The sequence below is a fragment of the Stigmatopora nigra genome, chromosome 16, assembly GCF_051989575.1.
Source record: "Stigmatopora nigra isolate UIUO_SnigA chromosome 16, RoL_Snig_1.1, whole genome shotgun sequence".
NCBI classification, from domain to species: Eukaryota; Metazoa; Chordata; class Actinopteri; order Syngnathiformes; family Syngnathidae; genus Stigmatopora; species Stigmatopora nigra.
The window spans coordinates 2,531,345-2,545,322 of record NC_135523.1 but is presented as its reverse complement, the minus strand read 5'-3'; the positions used below and the strand labels follow the sequence as shown (position 1 = coordinate 2,545,322).

The 13,978-nt window shown below is 41.1% G+C and overlaps 1 protein-coding gene and 2 long non-coding RNA genes across 3 annotated transcripts; 1 reads left to right on the top strand and 2 right to left on the bottom strand.

Annotated features, from left to right (window-relative positions):
• Nucleotides 1-637: 637 nt before the first annotated feature.
• On the bottom strand, nucleotides 638-7,251 carry LOC144209868 (uncharacterized). The gene is made up of 4 exons (XR_013329258.1): nucleotides 6,946-7,251; nucleotides 6,177-6,408; nucleotides 4,227-4,617; nucleotides 638-799 (listed from the first exon to the last, which is right to left on the bottom strand). It is a non-coding gene; the product is annotated as an uncharacterized LOC144209868 (long non-coding RNA).
• Nucleotides 2,475-12,405, top strand: trpa1b (transient receptor potential cation channel, subfamily A, member 1b). Its single transcript, XM_077736419.1, has 28 exons — nucleotides 2,475-2,666; nucleotides 3,272-3,582; nucleotides 4,238-4,400; nucleotides 4,474-4,649; nucleotides 4,859-4,966; nucleotides 5,337-5,445; nucleotides 5,631-5,776; nucleotides 6,238-6,374; nucleotides 6,610-6,658; nucleotides 6,961-7,060; nucleotides 7,128-7,228; nucleotides 7,431-7,606; nucleotides 8,463-8,627; nucleotides 8,693-8,807; nucleotides 8,879-9,045; nucleotides 9,130-9,220; nucleotides 9,284-9,343; nucleotides 9,416-9,508; nucleotides 9,575-9,645; nucleotides 9,709-9,865; nucleotides 9,940-10,029; nucleotides 10,345-10,514; nucleotides 10,579-10,708; nucleotides 10,775-10,957; nucleotides 11,051-11,119; nucleotides 11,264-11,365; nucleotides 11,440-11,558; nucleotides 11,789-12,405. Exons 2-28 carry the CDS (start codon nucleotides 3,397-3,399, stop codon nucleotides 12,000-12,002), a joined length of 3,447 nt encoding a protein of 1,148 aa, XP_077592545.1. The 5' UTR covers nucleotides 2,475-2,666; nucleotides 3,272-3,396; the 3' UTR covers nucleotides 12,003-12,405.
• LOC144209872 (uncharacterized) lies at nucleotides 8,062-12,025 on the bottom strand. The gene is made up of 3 exons (XR_013329262.1): nucleotides 11,833-12,025; nucleotides 9,782-10,011; nucleotides 8,062-8,300 (listed from the first exon to the last, which is right to left on the bottom strand). It is a non-coding gene; the product is annotated as an uncharacterized LOC144209872 (long non-coding RNA).
• Nucleotides 12,406-13,978: the final 1,573 nt, after the last annotated feature.

Below are 13,978 nucleotides of genomic sequence, written 5' to 3'. Positions count from 1 at the left end.
GGTGCCTCTTCACCCCTGCGCACGTGGGAAGCGAGGGGGAGGACATTCAAGAGTACAGAAATTCCACACAGTGTTTTCCATCCTTCTATAGCTAGATATCATCATTTCTATCATTTCCTTTGCCATTAGATCGTAAATCATGCAAATAGTGTACTTTTGATTCAAGTACTGGAGTGTAAACTGTCAATAAATCCAAAACACTGTAAAGGATTGCACTTTTTCAGCCACGTTGTTTATCGTTTGGACACACCCACCCTCGCCCGAACCCGGGAAATTTATTAGCGGGGCATCAAAAACATTTACGAGTCCGTTTCAAAGAAGAAGAAGCGGTAAATCCAGCACGGCGTTTCCCCGCTAGCAGCTCTTCATCTCCTCGTTGCGTGGCTAGATTTACCGCTATGTTATTCTACTTCCTTTTTTTCCCTGCATTTAAAACGAATATTTATGAAAACATTTGCCGGTAAAGTACTAATCTAAGGTGCCCACAAGGTGGAGTCATCCTCATTTGCCAAGTTAGAGGGAGTCCCAATGCGGCAGCGGTTTATGATAGCGCTACCTCAACTGCGCTAACGGTTAGGATATAACGGGCATTAAAAAAAAATACACAAAAATGGGGGAAAAATATACTCACGCGTGTCGAGAAATGAGCTATTATCTCAAAAGCGTCTGGCGACCTTCAAAATAATGGCGGCACTGAAGCGGGGACACTTCATTACCCACGTTGCAATCTTGCGGCTTAAATGGGGGCCATGGGAAAAAGGTCAGGTGGTCATTTTCCAGTGCCTTCACCTAAAGAGACCTAAAAAAAACACAAAAAAACACACAAAATGACTTCCAGTGTCATAATTACATTCTTTTACTTGCTACTTTTTGATTCGGATGATGTCACAAGTCGTTTTTGTCAAGTGGCATTTAACGTATAAAAAAAAAAAATCAAAGTGTAAGTCGCGTCCCCCGAGTTTTTTTCCGCCTAAGAGCAAAAGTCATTCATAAGTAATGGAACGCCAACGCACACACACACACACACACATGCACGCCTGACTTGTGTTATGATTGACAGCTGTGTGCACCTTGCATATTATTGCACTCAAGCACTTTTGCACTTTTATGAAGGCTAAGGAGTAAATTTGTTTGTAAAAGTTGCTTTACTGGTAGGAAACTTTATCAAGGGACTTCCTAAGCTAGGAAAGCTAAGCTAATGCTAATAAGTCCTGATTTGGGGATAAAAATAGTGTCAACATTTCAATTTTATTTTTATTTTAGTTTGTCTACGTCCTGGTTTCAGAGAATACAAATGCGTGGGATTTAAAAATTAATAAAAAAAGCAACTTTAATATGTCCACATTGAAAATGATGAGTAATAAATCCTATATTAACAATGACTAATCATTTCACTATGTTCCTAATAGACAAAGATAATAACATTCAGCAGCAAAATGAGAGCAGGCTCCAATTTAATAGTCTGTACACTAATATTTGTCCGGTTATTGTTCTTCATTTTGCCAATGACAAAGCAAATATTATCCATAAAAGTGTGCATGTGTGTGTGTGTGTGTTGGCAATATTTGTTCTAAAGATTTGTCCTGTTTGTACAAGTAATGGCTCTGTAAACAACAAGTCTAGCATTTGTGCACCTGCTCACCTGTGAAGTTAAAAGCATGAATGTGTATGAAAACAATAATAAAAGTATATATCATCCATTTTTCCAACAGACAGTGATGCTTTGAAACTTTTCAATCTGGAAGAACCTTGTCAACAATCTGTTTTTAAAGGGCAAAATCTATCAATCTATCATATTACATATAAAAATAACAAATGAAAGTCATATATTCTTTATCCTTGACATAGATTGGGAAAAATCTATCTTATTACATATACTAATAATACATAAAAAACATATATTCTTTATCCTCGACATAGATTGGCAAAATCTATCAATCTATCATATTAACATATAATAATAACAAATAAGTCATATATTCTTTATCCTCAACATAGATAGATTGGGCAAAATCTATCAATCTATCATATTAACATATACTAACAAATAAGTCATATATTCTTCATCCTCGACATAGATAGATTGGGCAAAATCTATCAATCTATCATATTAACATATAATAATAACAAATAAGTCATATATTCTTTATCCTCGACATAGATTGGGCAAAATCTATCAATCCGCATTAGCCAACAAATTACAATTTTCCCGTTAATGATACCCTGATTATCAGTTGAATCTGGCTTGATAAACATCCCCCCCGAGGATAGTGTGGGGGTCTCGTGGGTTACTTTATCTCCCATTTCCAATAGGAAATGGCAAATTGCTTTCTGACGGATGTCGTTTGTATTTTTTTTTTCCAAATGACACTGGAAACCTTGTTTTTTTTTCCAAACAAAACAACAACAGGGCAGGAAACGATGGGCAATTTAACGGCACGCCGGCCCACCCACGCCCACGGCAAAGAGTCAATCCTCCTCCAGGCCTAGCGTACATACGTCCTCCCCTTTCCAACCAGAATGGTGTTTTTTTTACGGCAGACGCTCTGATTTCCTGTCATTAGGCGTGAGGGCACGGCGGCGTTCAGCTCGACGCGATGTCATGAAAGCCAGGGAGACGACATCTTGGCAGTGGCGGAAGCGTCTTGAAGATTTTGCTATTACAAGTAAGTTAAAAGGAGGGATTTTTAAGACAATTAGAGCAAAACTGGGGCTAAATTGCGTGCCTGAGTAGACTTCAAAAAGGTTAAGAAATGGGATATTTAAATACTTTATCTTGTAATTTGCTTATTTACGACTTTCAAATTGTTGATCATGTTGACCAATTTAATACGAATTAGAATTAATGGTTTCTAAGAAAAAAGTAGAATTAAAGTTTGCATTAATTTTGCTCATTAACTAATTGCCTGCCATTGACAAGAATATATTTTGACTTAAAAATGTGATAAATAAATACCATCTAAAAATAAACAAATAAGTATAAAGTTTTCGTTCTTATAAAAAAAATAAGTATTTCAAATTCATTAACAACAAAAGACATCCAATCATATGGTTTTATATATTAAAAAAATAATTTTACAGTTAAAAGAGAACAAAAGTTGTATCACAAAAAATATTTTTTTAAAGAATATATTGGAGCAAAGTTTCAATTTTGAAATAACGTCACCACTTCTCAGTCACACTTGACCACATTGACCTCCTCACACTTTAATCGTAATTGCCACTAAGCTGCATTTACAATTTGTCCCCATGATATATTATGGAAATAAAGTTTCAATTAGGCAGCCAATCGGCTTGGAGCTTTCCCTCCAAGGATCACCCGAGGACCTACCCCTCAAGTAATTGCTTTTCCGCCCACCGACCTCGCCGACGACAAACGCTGCCGAGAGGGTAAGGATGCGCCGGGGTCGCCGCGGGACAATTTCCCCCCCCCCAAGGCCTTATTTGGCGGAATTGAGACGCCTCCCGATTGGCCAGGGCCGACTGATGAACTTCGGTAGGGAGGTGGCTCGCCAGACCAGTTGCTATACGTACGTGGCGGAAGACCAAGAAGCGGCCCTGGCGGCTTTAAATATATTTGAGGTGAGACGTTCCGCCTTTTTTAAAGTGACATTAGAGGACGGGGTTATCTGGGTTGAGCCTCTTTTCTCAATAAAAAGAAGGGGAATTGAACAAATCCCATTTCAAAGCACCACTGTTGGAAGAAAAATAGACCCAAGTGAGTTCTTATGGATGTTTTGTGAGAAAATATGGACACTGATGGTGAAGAAAAAGAATGGGAAATGTGAGGTTTTTAGCTGTGGAAATTGGGGAAATGTACTATGTAATATTATTTTAATGCTATTTTGTGCCTTGAATAGTTAGGGTAAAAGATTTTGAGAATGAAAACAACAAAGTACTACAAAAATTTGATTTGGAGAGAAAAATGTAGTATGAGAATCAAAAAGTAGGCAGTATACAGTCAACTTATATATATATTTTTTGAAATAAATCATGGCCAAAACTATTGGAATAGTTGCAATTCCTTAATGCTTGATAATATATTTTTGCTTAAAAATATGGTTTTACAATGAGTTTCTTAATTTTAAGAAAAAAAGTTAACATACTGTGATAATTTGTCCATATACAGATTTGACACAATCTACAATTTAAATTTTTTAGTAAATTTTTTCTCATGTGAAGTACATTGATTTTGTGGCATGGATTCAAATGTCAAATGTTCTTACCTTTGGTCTAGTTGGCCGAGGAGGGCGACCATGCCCTGCTGAAGAGTCTCGTGGAGAAAAACCCCGAAGCCCTCAGCGAAAAAGACGAAAACGGAGCTGGCCCGGCTCATCACGCCGCCGCTGGCGGGCATGTCGCCCTTCTCCGATATATCGGCGGCGTCTTAGGCCCTCAGGGTATGCCTTCACCCTTCGTCTCAGACCTAGACTTCAAATGCCAACCGGATGGTTCATCTTGCCCATTCTCAAGCTTTGAATGGCTGTGACGAGTATGGCGATGTGCCTCTTCACTGGGCCGTGGACAAGAACCAGGCAGAGAGCTGTAGGGTTCTCCTGGACCTGCGAGCCGACCCTAATGTCCTCAATGTGGCGCTGCTGTCGCCATTACACCTGGCTATTAGTCGGGGACACAACAAGTTGGTGGAGGTCAGTCATAAATATTCTACATCACCATATTACCAATGTATTAAATGATCTATATATAAGTCGCACTTTACTTCTACAATTACTTTTAAATGGGAAGGGCGTAAAAAGTGCTGGAAAGTTTGGCCTCAGCTTCGAGGTCGGGAAAGGTCGGCACTTAATCACGTGCAATGTCGACCGGTGAAATGAAGTCAAGTGTTTGTCCTTGGCAGCTGCTGCTTTCGTACAATACCGTGGACTACAACTTGCCCGGAGACCTTGGCAACACCCCCGTCATGATGGCCTGCTCGCTTAATAATTGCCAAGCACTCAGTTTGTTGGTAAGTAGAAAGTTTATGACAATTTAACTATTATAAATATAATTTTGCTTCATTTCAGAGGTTACAAATGTCAGTGCGTCAAAGTTATTATTAAGGTGGATACGTTTTAGCACTGCAATATTTTTCCTAGTCACGGATTTTCTAGAAAAATGCACTTTTTTAGCAGAAATTTACAAGCGTACTTAAACATTTGAATGAGTATTTTGAGGGTTACTATGAAATGTATTGGTGTGGATAAAGTTTAAACTTTTGGGAAGCAAATTCAAGAAAGGTTAAGAAATCTTTGACTCCGAATTTGGTTATTCGGGTGCCAAAACATCAGCAAAAAAAAATATTTTTTCTGACTTTCTGATCTGTGTACTTTTTCTAGCTAAAGCATGGAGCCCGCCTATGTCAGCAAAACAAACTTGGACACTTTGCAGTTCATGCGGCTGCCTTTGCGGGTGCAAAAAAGGCTTTGGAATTCATCATGAAGGCCGGTAAGTAAGGCAGCTTGCCAATGACATTCTGTCTCATTTCAATTTTGCTCTTCAGTCAGCACAAGAGTAGAAACAAGTTATTTTCCGACCAAAAAGCAATCAACTGTGCTTCCTAGCGAGCGTTGTCTTGTCAGAGCGGCGTCTTAATTGCGTTACGGGGTGACTGAACCATCTGCCAACAACAGGAGAAGAGCTGGGCAACTCGGTGGAGAGACACATCAACTATCTGGACAAATCCAACAGTAGTCCTCTTCATCTGGCCGTGAGGGGCGGCAACCTCGAGACCATCGGTTTCTGCATCGAAAAGGGGGCTAGAATTGACCAGAAACAGGTAGGACCAGATTGGAAATTGAAATAGTGAAACAACTGGAGAGTCTGGCCAATGTAGCAAACGTCATTAGCATTCCGCCATGAAAGCGATAATGACGGCCATCTGCCGGCAGTGTTTTCCGCAAGTGGGCTCGTGGCCAGTTGTTACAAAATGCCCCCCACTTACAGTGTGGTCCAATCAGTAGCCTTCCACTGCCAGTCTTTGTTATCTCATTAAAGTCTTGTGTTACACATTTGAGTGTTCAGCAAGTATGTCAAACCCGATAAAACTGACCATGGACGGCGAAAGACGTCTTATGCCTTATAACTGGGAGGCTAACTTGGTTTTTAGTGGGTATATTGTTATTTATTCAGAATAAAAATGTGAACTAAAATTCAATTATGATAAGCAAAATCCTAACCTTTTATTTCAGGGACGCAGGTTGGAAAAATGAGGTCATTGATGGATTGTTGTTTTCTCAGCACGACAGGTCGACACCACTGCACTTGGCGTGTACGCAGGGTGCCGTGGATGTGGTCAAAATGATGCTGTGCTCTCATGGCCAAGTGGAGGACATCATTAACCTCAAGGACGGGGCTTGTCAGACGCCGTTGCACAAGTGGGCTACCGTCACCCCCTTCATTGGGCAGATACTAGAAAGTCACAATTGGGAGATTCAAGTCAGCAATCTGGCTTCAAAATGGGAGAATTGAAAATTCTGATTCAGAAAGACCATTTAGTCTTCATTCTCAGAATTCTGACTTCAAAGTCAACAGTAAACTTTCTGTGACCATTTGACCGGCGACCAAACGTCCGGTTACGAATGTTTCTAATGTTAACTTTCTCTTCTCAAGGGCCACAATATTCGACCACGCGGACTTGGCCGAATACCTCATATCTTTGGTAAACATTTCACTTCAATTCTACCAAACATTGCAGTGATCAAATTGACCTTTGAGCAAATTTAAACCCTAACTTATTAGCTCATAAAGGTAATTTACAATGACTTGTTGACCATCTGTCCCCATCTGCTGTTAATAGAAAAACGGCTTCAAGTTGACCTCCTTGCCAGTGATTATTTATTTAAGAATACAGGGACTCAAAGTCTATCTTAATTAAAAAACTACTGCTAAAACACTGGGGAAGGTTTATGGCTATTTAGTTAATCGGGTAAAAATGATAGAATGTACTTGCATGGTCTCCAGGGTGCGGATGTGGACTCTGTGGACTGTAAGGGCAATCCGCCCTTGCTTGTGGCGACCAGTTGTGGCGCGTGGAAAACCTTGGCGCTGCTCTTGTCAAAAGGTTGAAACTAGCACAATATCTGTGTGCCGTAATTGGTCGTTAAAGTATGTTGTGTCCATTTTTTTAGGGGCTGACGTCAGTTTGACAGACAAGTTTGGTTGCAACTTTCTTCACTTGGCAATTTTGCAGCCTAAAGGACTGAAGAATGTGCCAGAAGATGTTCTGCAGGTACATGTTGGGCCAAGGGAAGCCAATTTATTCTGCCAAAAGAAGACAAAAAATAGTTTAAAATCATGTTATGACTAAACTTGGGTCAAAACAGTAAATTGTTAAAACTGAAAAACATTTTAATACAAAACGTTTCTGTTAAAGTGTAAAATACAAGTTTTTTTTACACTGCTTTAGTCTATTTTGATGATTTTTATTTCAGCGAAGCAGCGTGAAGGCCTTGCTGAGCTGCGAGGACAACGAAGGCTGCACACCATTGCACTACGCGTGCCGACTGGGCATTCACGACTCGGTGCGGAACATGCTTGGCCTTTCTGGCCAGCTGGGTCTAGCCTGCAAGTCCAAGGATAAAAAGTCGGCCCTCCATTTTGCTGCTCAGTGAGTTGTTTCGTACCCTTGAAGATTGCCAGGTCCAAAAATGTCAAACACAGCACTCATTTTACATTGAGAACATATTTGCACCTCAAATCAGGCTATTGTTTATCATTTTAAACAAAAAAAAACATTTTTTTAGCAATGGAAAATTATTTTTAACTTGGCAAGCCACTCAGAAGGGAATACTAATTAAATGGTATTTTTAAACCCTTTTCTGGCACTTGTTTTGGAAGGACTTTTACCTGAAAAAAAATGGACTGCTATTTTTTTAAGTTGCTCACAACAATGGCACAATCTCTTCAGTATTCAGTTTTTCTGCTGCCTTTATCCAAGCCCATCCAAAAAAAAAGAACTGTTTCATCTCTGTAATTGGGCAAAAGTGATCTGAGGACAAAAAGACAATAAAAGTAAGTTAAGATATGACATCAATAGCCCATCGGCTTTGCCTTACCTTTTTTTTTTTGGCGCAAAAAGCTTTTTTCACGATGAATTGTCCGTGACATCTCCATTCCGCGTTGACCCAAAGGCCAGGAATAGAATTCAATTAGCCAGGAAGACATGGAATGAGTGGACATGCGCTCATTCCTGTAGCGCTAAGGGGCAAGTCAAGGGCTATGATGTCATACTTAAAAACTGGATTTAAATTGGAATGGACTGCCTCGTTAAAGGCGGCCTTCTCCAATTGGGCATCCGTGACCTGCATAGAAAAAAAATCATCACATAGGATTGAACTCGTTTATCGACATTGACGAGCCTAGCTGTCTGTTATACGTTGCCAGATTTGCATATCGAAACCCCGTGGATTACGGGGGAATGTCTTCAGCGACAATAGCGCCCTCTGGGTGTGGTGTACTCGTAGGTACGGGCGAATCAATACGTGTCACCGACTCCTGGAGACCATCAAGGACTCCCGACTACTAAACGAAGGCGACGAGCGGGGTCTGACGCCACTCCACTTGGCGTCCAGAGGGGGGCATACCCAAGTGGTGCGACTACTACTACGGAAAGGGGCTCTTTTTCACAGGTAATTCTTCAAAATGGCGACATAGTACTTCACTTAACTGACTCGTCATTAAATATTTTTGGTAGTGATTACAGAGGCTGGACTTGTCTACACCACGCAGCCTCAGAGGGATACACTCAAACTATGGATATTATTTTATCGGGCAATATGAAACTGCTGGATAAAATGGACGAAGACGGGGTAAGCCAAAAAATGGGTTATTCCATGTCATGATTTGGAGACAGTTACGAAAATAAAGCGCAATTTGGCAGAATACGGCCCTGCACGTAGCGGCGAGGATGGGTCACGTGGCGGCCGCCATGCTCATGGTCAACCGGGGGGCGGAGTTTTTGTTGAACAAGACAGACACGTCGTTTCTTCACGAAGCCTTGCAGAATGGGAAGCATGGAGTGGTTAATGCGGTCATTGACAGTGAGCGGTGGGTATAGGTTTATATGTCTCAGATTTTTTTTTTAACTATGCCCATTATAAAATAACAAAAATTAATTAATTTTGCTGGCAGGTGTGCCGAGGCGTTGTCTACCTTTAAACCCGGAGGATCCCAACGATGCCCTATAATGGATATGATTGAATATGTACCAGAAACCTATAAGGTTTGTTATCCGTAGATTAAATGTGAACACTACAAATTTGAAATTGAATTTCCACATCTGTAGCACCTGTTGGACTGCAGCGTGAAGGAGTCCGAAGACGATCCCAACTGCCACAACTACCACGTAATAACACAACCTCCCTTTCAAATACTTCCTAAACATAGCGGGAGATATGCTCAATTCCAAATTTCACAGATTGTGTACGACTTCAAGTGGCTGCAAGCGCCTTTAGAATATCAGAAGAAAGCAGACAAGTTGAACCCTGTTCAACCGCTAGCCGCCCTTAACGTAAGTCGTAAAAACGGCTACGTAAATATCAGTGTAAATAAATGACAATCATCTTAATTATTGCAGGCCATGGTGAAGTACAACCGACTAGGCCTTCTGAACCACCCTGTGTGCAAAAAGTATCTCTCCATGAAGTGGTGAGAGTTTTGTGGTTCATTAGCGGGCTTTCCTAGCGACCAATCTTTGCGTTTGTCTCGTAGGGTGGCGTACGGGAGCAAGGCGCATCTTCTCAACATGTTCACGTACTTACTGGGCTTGCTACCGTTGACTCACCTCATCGTGAACTTGAGGCCCAGCATGAACATCACAGAAACTGGCGAGCACAATATCACCATGGTGCCCGTCTCAATTGCGGAGGTAGACATTGAATGGAGTTGCCAACTGCTTAAAAGTCATCTTCACCAATTTTTTTTTTTCTCCATGTTGGGCAGCAAAGTGTTTTCCTGTCCTTCTGTATGGTGATGGTTTTGGTTATGAACGTCTATGGCATTGTGAAGGAAGTCCTGCAAATAATACAACAGGTAAAAATATTATTATATTTTAACAGTTTAGACACTGTACATGTATTTGACCAGAAAAAAACATGATGAATTTTGAATAGGTAAAAAAAAATAAATTCAAATTTTGACTAAAATTTGCCTTTTACCATTCGCAGACAATCAGGCGGCTCTTCTCATCCACTTTAAGAATAATTAAAAATCTTTACATTTTTTTCTAATCCAGTGCCTACAGTCAAATACAAGGCAGCAAATTATTATTCCATGTTTCACATTCTTCTAAAATCTGTTTTGAGAACATAAGGAGGCAAAATGTCAACTATTTGCTTTTCCTATTAGCGATGGGAGTACTTAAAAGACACTTCCAACCAATGGGACTGGTACTCGGCTATCAGCTGTCTTGTCTTCATCATCCCGCTCATGCTCAACGCGCCAGGTTCGTGGTACTGGCAAGCAGGAGCTATGGCGGTCCTATACTCCTGGATGGGATTCCTCCTTTATCTCCAAAGGTAAGCTTTGTCTCGATGTTTTCTGGCAACATCTTCTGAATTGCTTCAACTTGGACGCCCACAGGTTTGAGGGAGTGGGCATCTACGTGGTGATGTTTGGCGAGATTTGCCGGACGCTGTTTAGCATCGTGATGCTCTTCTTCTTTCTCCTACTGGCGTTTGCGTTAACATTCTACGCTCTGTTGCTTGACCGGGTAAAACAAATTTGTTTACAGCCTTGATGAACGTGGTTTTAATTTGCTCTTCCTATCCTTAAAAAGAGAGAGTTTGAAAACATGCCGCTGTCCATGATGCAAACGTTCGTGATGATGGTGGGAGAACTCAATTACCAGAACAACTTCCTGGGAGCCTATCTAAACGGAGAGCTTCCATTCTGCTTCTTGACGTACATGATTTTTTTCAGCTTTGTTCTCACCATGCCCATCGTCTTGATAAATCTGTTGGTAAGCACCCCCCCCCTTTCTCCCCCGGATGCTTCAATGCAATCAGGAAAGATGGGGATAATGTGCGGCTTTCCATCCTTCCATTTTACGTAGATTGGTTTAGCGGTTGGAGACATCGCAGAAGTGCAGAGAAATGCTGCCATGAAAAGAATAGCCATGCAGGTATGATTTTTTTAAAGGGATAGGTATAGTTACTTTCTGTGACTGGACGTTTGGTCCCCGGAGGTTTGGTCGCCGGTCCTTTTCGCCCACCTCTATTGAGCAAGTCTATAGAACAGGTTTGAAAATGGTTTTATACTCCGCCAGATTGATCTCCACACCGCCCTGGAAGACAAACTTCCCTACTGGTACATCAAACGAGCAGACAAACCCTCAGTGGTCATCTACCCGAACCGCAAGTGCTCCAGGGTAGACACCCGCACGTCTGAACAGAAAGCATTTATTGGTTTTAATATTACGCCGTCAACCTTTCTCAACCGCAGAAAGCTATAATCTACTTCTTCGGAGGCAACGAGCCGTCTAATGACGAGTGGAAGCGGACCAAGGCGGTGTCGCAAAGTTGCTCCTTCCTGGACACAGAGCTCAAAAAGCAAAAGTGCAGGTCATAAAAATAAAACGATAAAAAAAATAAAAAAAAATCAACAACTTTACAATACAACTGGGTGAATCGAAATTTTACCGAATGCTCGTAAAAGCCAAACGCCGTGCATTAGTGGAAAGTGTGGTCATGACACCACTCCAGTCGGTTTCTATTAAATTTGCCTGCAATGCATTACTAACAATATACTGGTATACCTGTGTAAAAATGGATTTTTACATTTTGCTCTCCAGGCTGAAGGAGATGTCTGGCGCTCTGGAGGAGCAACATAACTTACTGAAACTCATTATTCAGAAGATGGAAATCAACTCCGAGGCGGACGAACATGATGGGCCCGTCACGGTTCGGGGCGCCAACTGGAAGCGGGCCAGCCGGCGCACCACCAGTGTTGCCGGGGGGTCCCGATGGGTGCCGCTCATGAAGGCTCTGGAGTCTAAGCACACATAAAAAATAGAGAATTACAAGTAGAAACCAAAGAAAAACCTATGTTGACACTAGACATTTAACCAAAGTATAGCAAACAAGGTTTACAATAGCAAAAAAGTGCATAATTCACCAAAAATAAACTATGTAATACGGTACTTAAAAAATAAAAAACTAGTTATATTATTAAATAGAATGCAAAAAAATAAACTTCGATGTGCTTCTATGGCTGTTCTAAAACTAATATAACTTTAACCTATAACAAGACTAAGTAATGACATTTAAAAGCAAAGGACAGTAATTCTGTGGCGAACTAAGATGTAATATTTAATTTTTAGCAAAGAATATGTGGCTGTGAGTATTGTTTAATCAATTGCCTTTGTGTATTAATCAAATGTTAGTGTTTAATAATCCAATTCTTTTCAAAGTGCTGCTATCAGTAACATTAGCATTTCAAGGGAGTTTTTTGGTTATTTAGTAACATTGAGCTAAGAGCTCATATGACATTAAACTTCAATTTTGATTGACATTTAAGACTTACGACCCTCTGTTTTGTTATTATTAGCATTAGATAACAAGCTTTGTTTCATTGAATCAATCTTGCCAAAAAACAAGTATCCCATTTATGTGTAAGTCGTATGTCATTGTTAATGTCCTCTCTTCCGCAATAATTGTTTTTGTGCTTTACGAGGCGCGAAAACGACACAAGAATTACAGTAAAGAATGCAAGGAAGAAAAAAAATATGGAAAAAAAAGATGTTATTCCGGTCATGCCAACGCGCCAGATGTCATGGGAACGGCAAACAGCTGCTCCGTGTACGGAAACACGATCCCTCTGTGAAAGCTCCCCTAGGATTAGACGCTTTTGATAAAAGGTCCTTAAGACATTTCTATCATTGATTTAACATCATAAAAAAAAACAAATAAACCAAAGTATTGATTTTAAAAAGGGCAGATCAATGGCAATATTTCCAAATCGCCCTAAAAAAAACCAATCTGACGTTGAAAGTGAATGAGAGGAGACTTAGTGGTTGGCTGCGAATGGTTACATTGGTTTAACACTGCATCGAAATTTTGCCTTTGCCTTTCTTGGGGGGGGGAAACTGAATCCACAATGTAAGTCTTGTAGCGCATCCAGTTGTTTAACTTAGGAAGAAGTGTCCAAGTCTCCTCAAGAAGTGGGAGGGGAAAGCACTGCGCAGATGTCGGCTTTCTTAAATGACAGCCATCGCCTTGCCAGGGGATCGTTTTAGCGCCGTTGGTTCGCCTTGTTAACGTCCCAACGTCGCCAAAGCTGGCCAACGGGCGGCCATGTCCACCGGCTGGGACGAAGAGGAAGCCCAACGTGGATTAAAAGAGAACCAAAGGGATGCGGCTAATGCTCGAGAGAGGGCCAGGATGGGGGTCTTGAGCAAAGCCTTCTCTCGGCTCAAGACCACCCTGCCGTGGGTGCCTCCGGATACAAAGCTGTCCAAGCTGGATACGTTGCGGCTGGCGTCCAGCTACATCTCTCACCTGAGGAGACTGCTTCAGGAGCGTCCACTGGATGAAGGTTTTGTGACCAGTACAAGTCTGGTAGGCCGACAAAATTACTACTACTATTAAATTACACTTGCCAAAGAGAAATTCCAACAAAGTCAAATGCTAATTTGCAGAGAATAGCTAAATATTTTCAGTTTGGAGGACAAAAAACTAACTTTGATTATCATAGTCTGCCTTGAACTCAATTCTTTTTAAATCCAGGTTGCATAACATAGTATGTGTTGCGCTAGGTATTGAAAGAAGAAAATGTACATGTAAAAAACACACAGATTGGATCTCCATTGCCATTGACGACAGCCATTTGGAACATTTGTCCCAGCAGACTTGGCCGTTTGAGACATCAAGACATTATGAAGAGGACGACTCTTGTTCCAAGACCACCACAAGACTTTGCGGCGCAACGGCCTGAACTCAAAAGGCGCATCTGGAATCGACCTTGCACATGGTTTTACGAGACT

What these genes read in the sequence shown, in the direction of transcription:
- trpa1b (XM_077736419.1), top strand. Translation starts at nt 3,397, where the DNA reads ATGCGCCGGGGTCGCCGCGGGACAATTTCCCCCCCCCCAAGGCCTTAT. An exon ending in AACCGCTAGCCGCCCTTAAC is followed by an intron (nt 9,509 to 9,574) that starts GTAAGTCGTAAA and finishes TAATTATTGCAG; the next exon opens with GCCATGGTGAAGTACAACCG. An exon ending in TCCTGCAAATAATACAACAG is followed by an intron (nt 10,030 to 10,344) that starts GTAAAAATATTA and finishes TTTTCCTATTAG; the next exon opens with CGATGGGAGTACTTAAAAGA.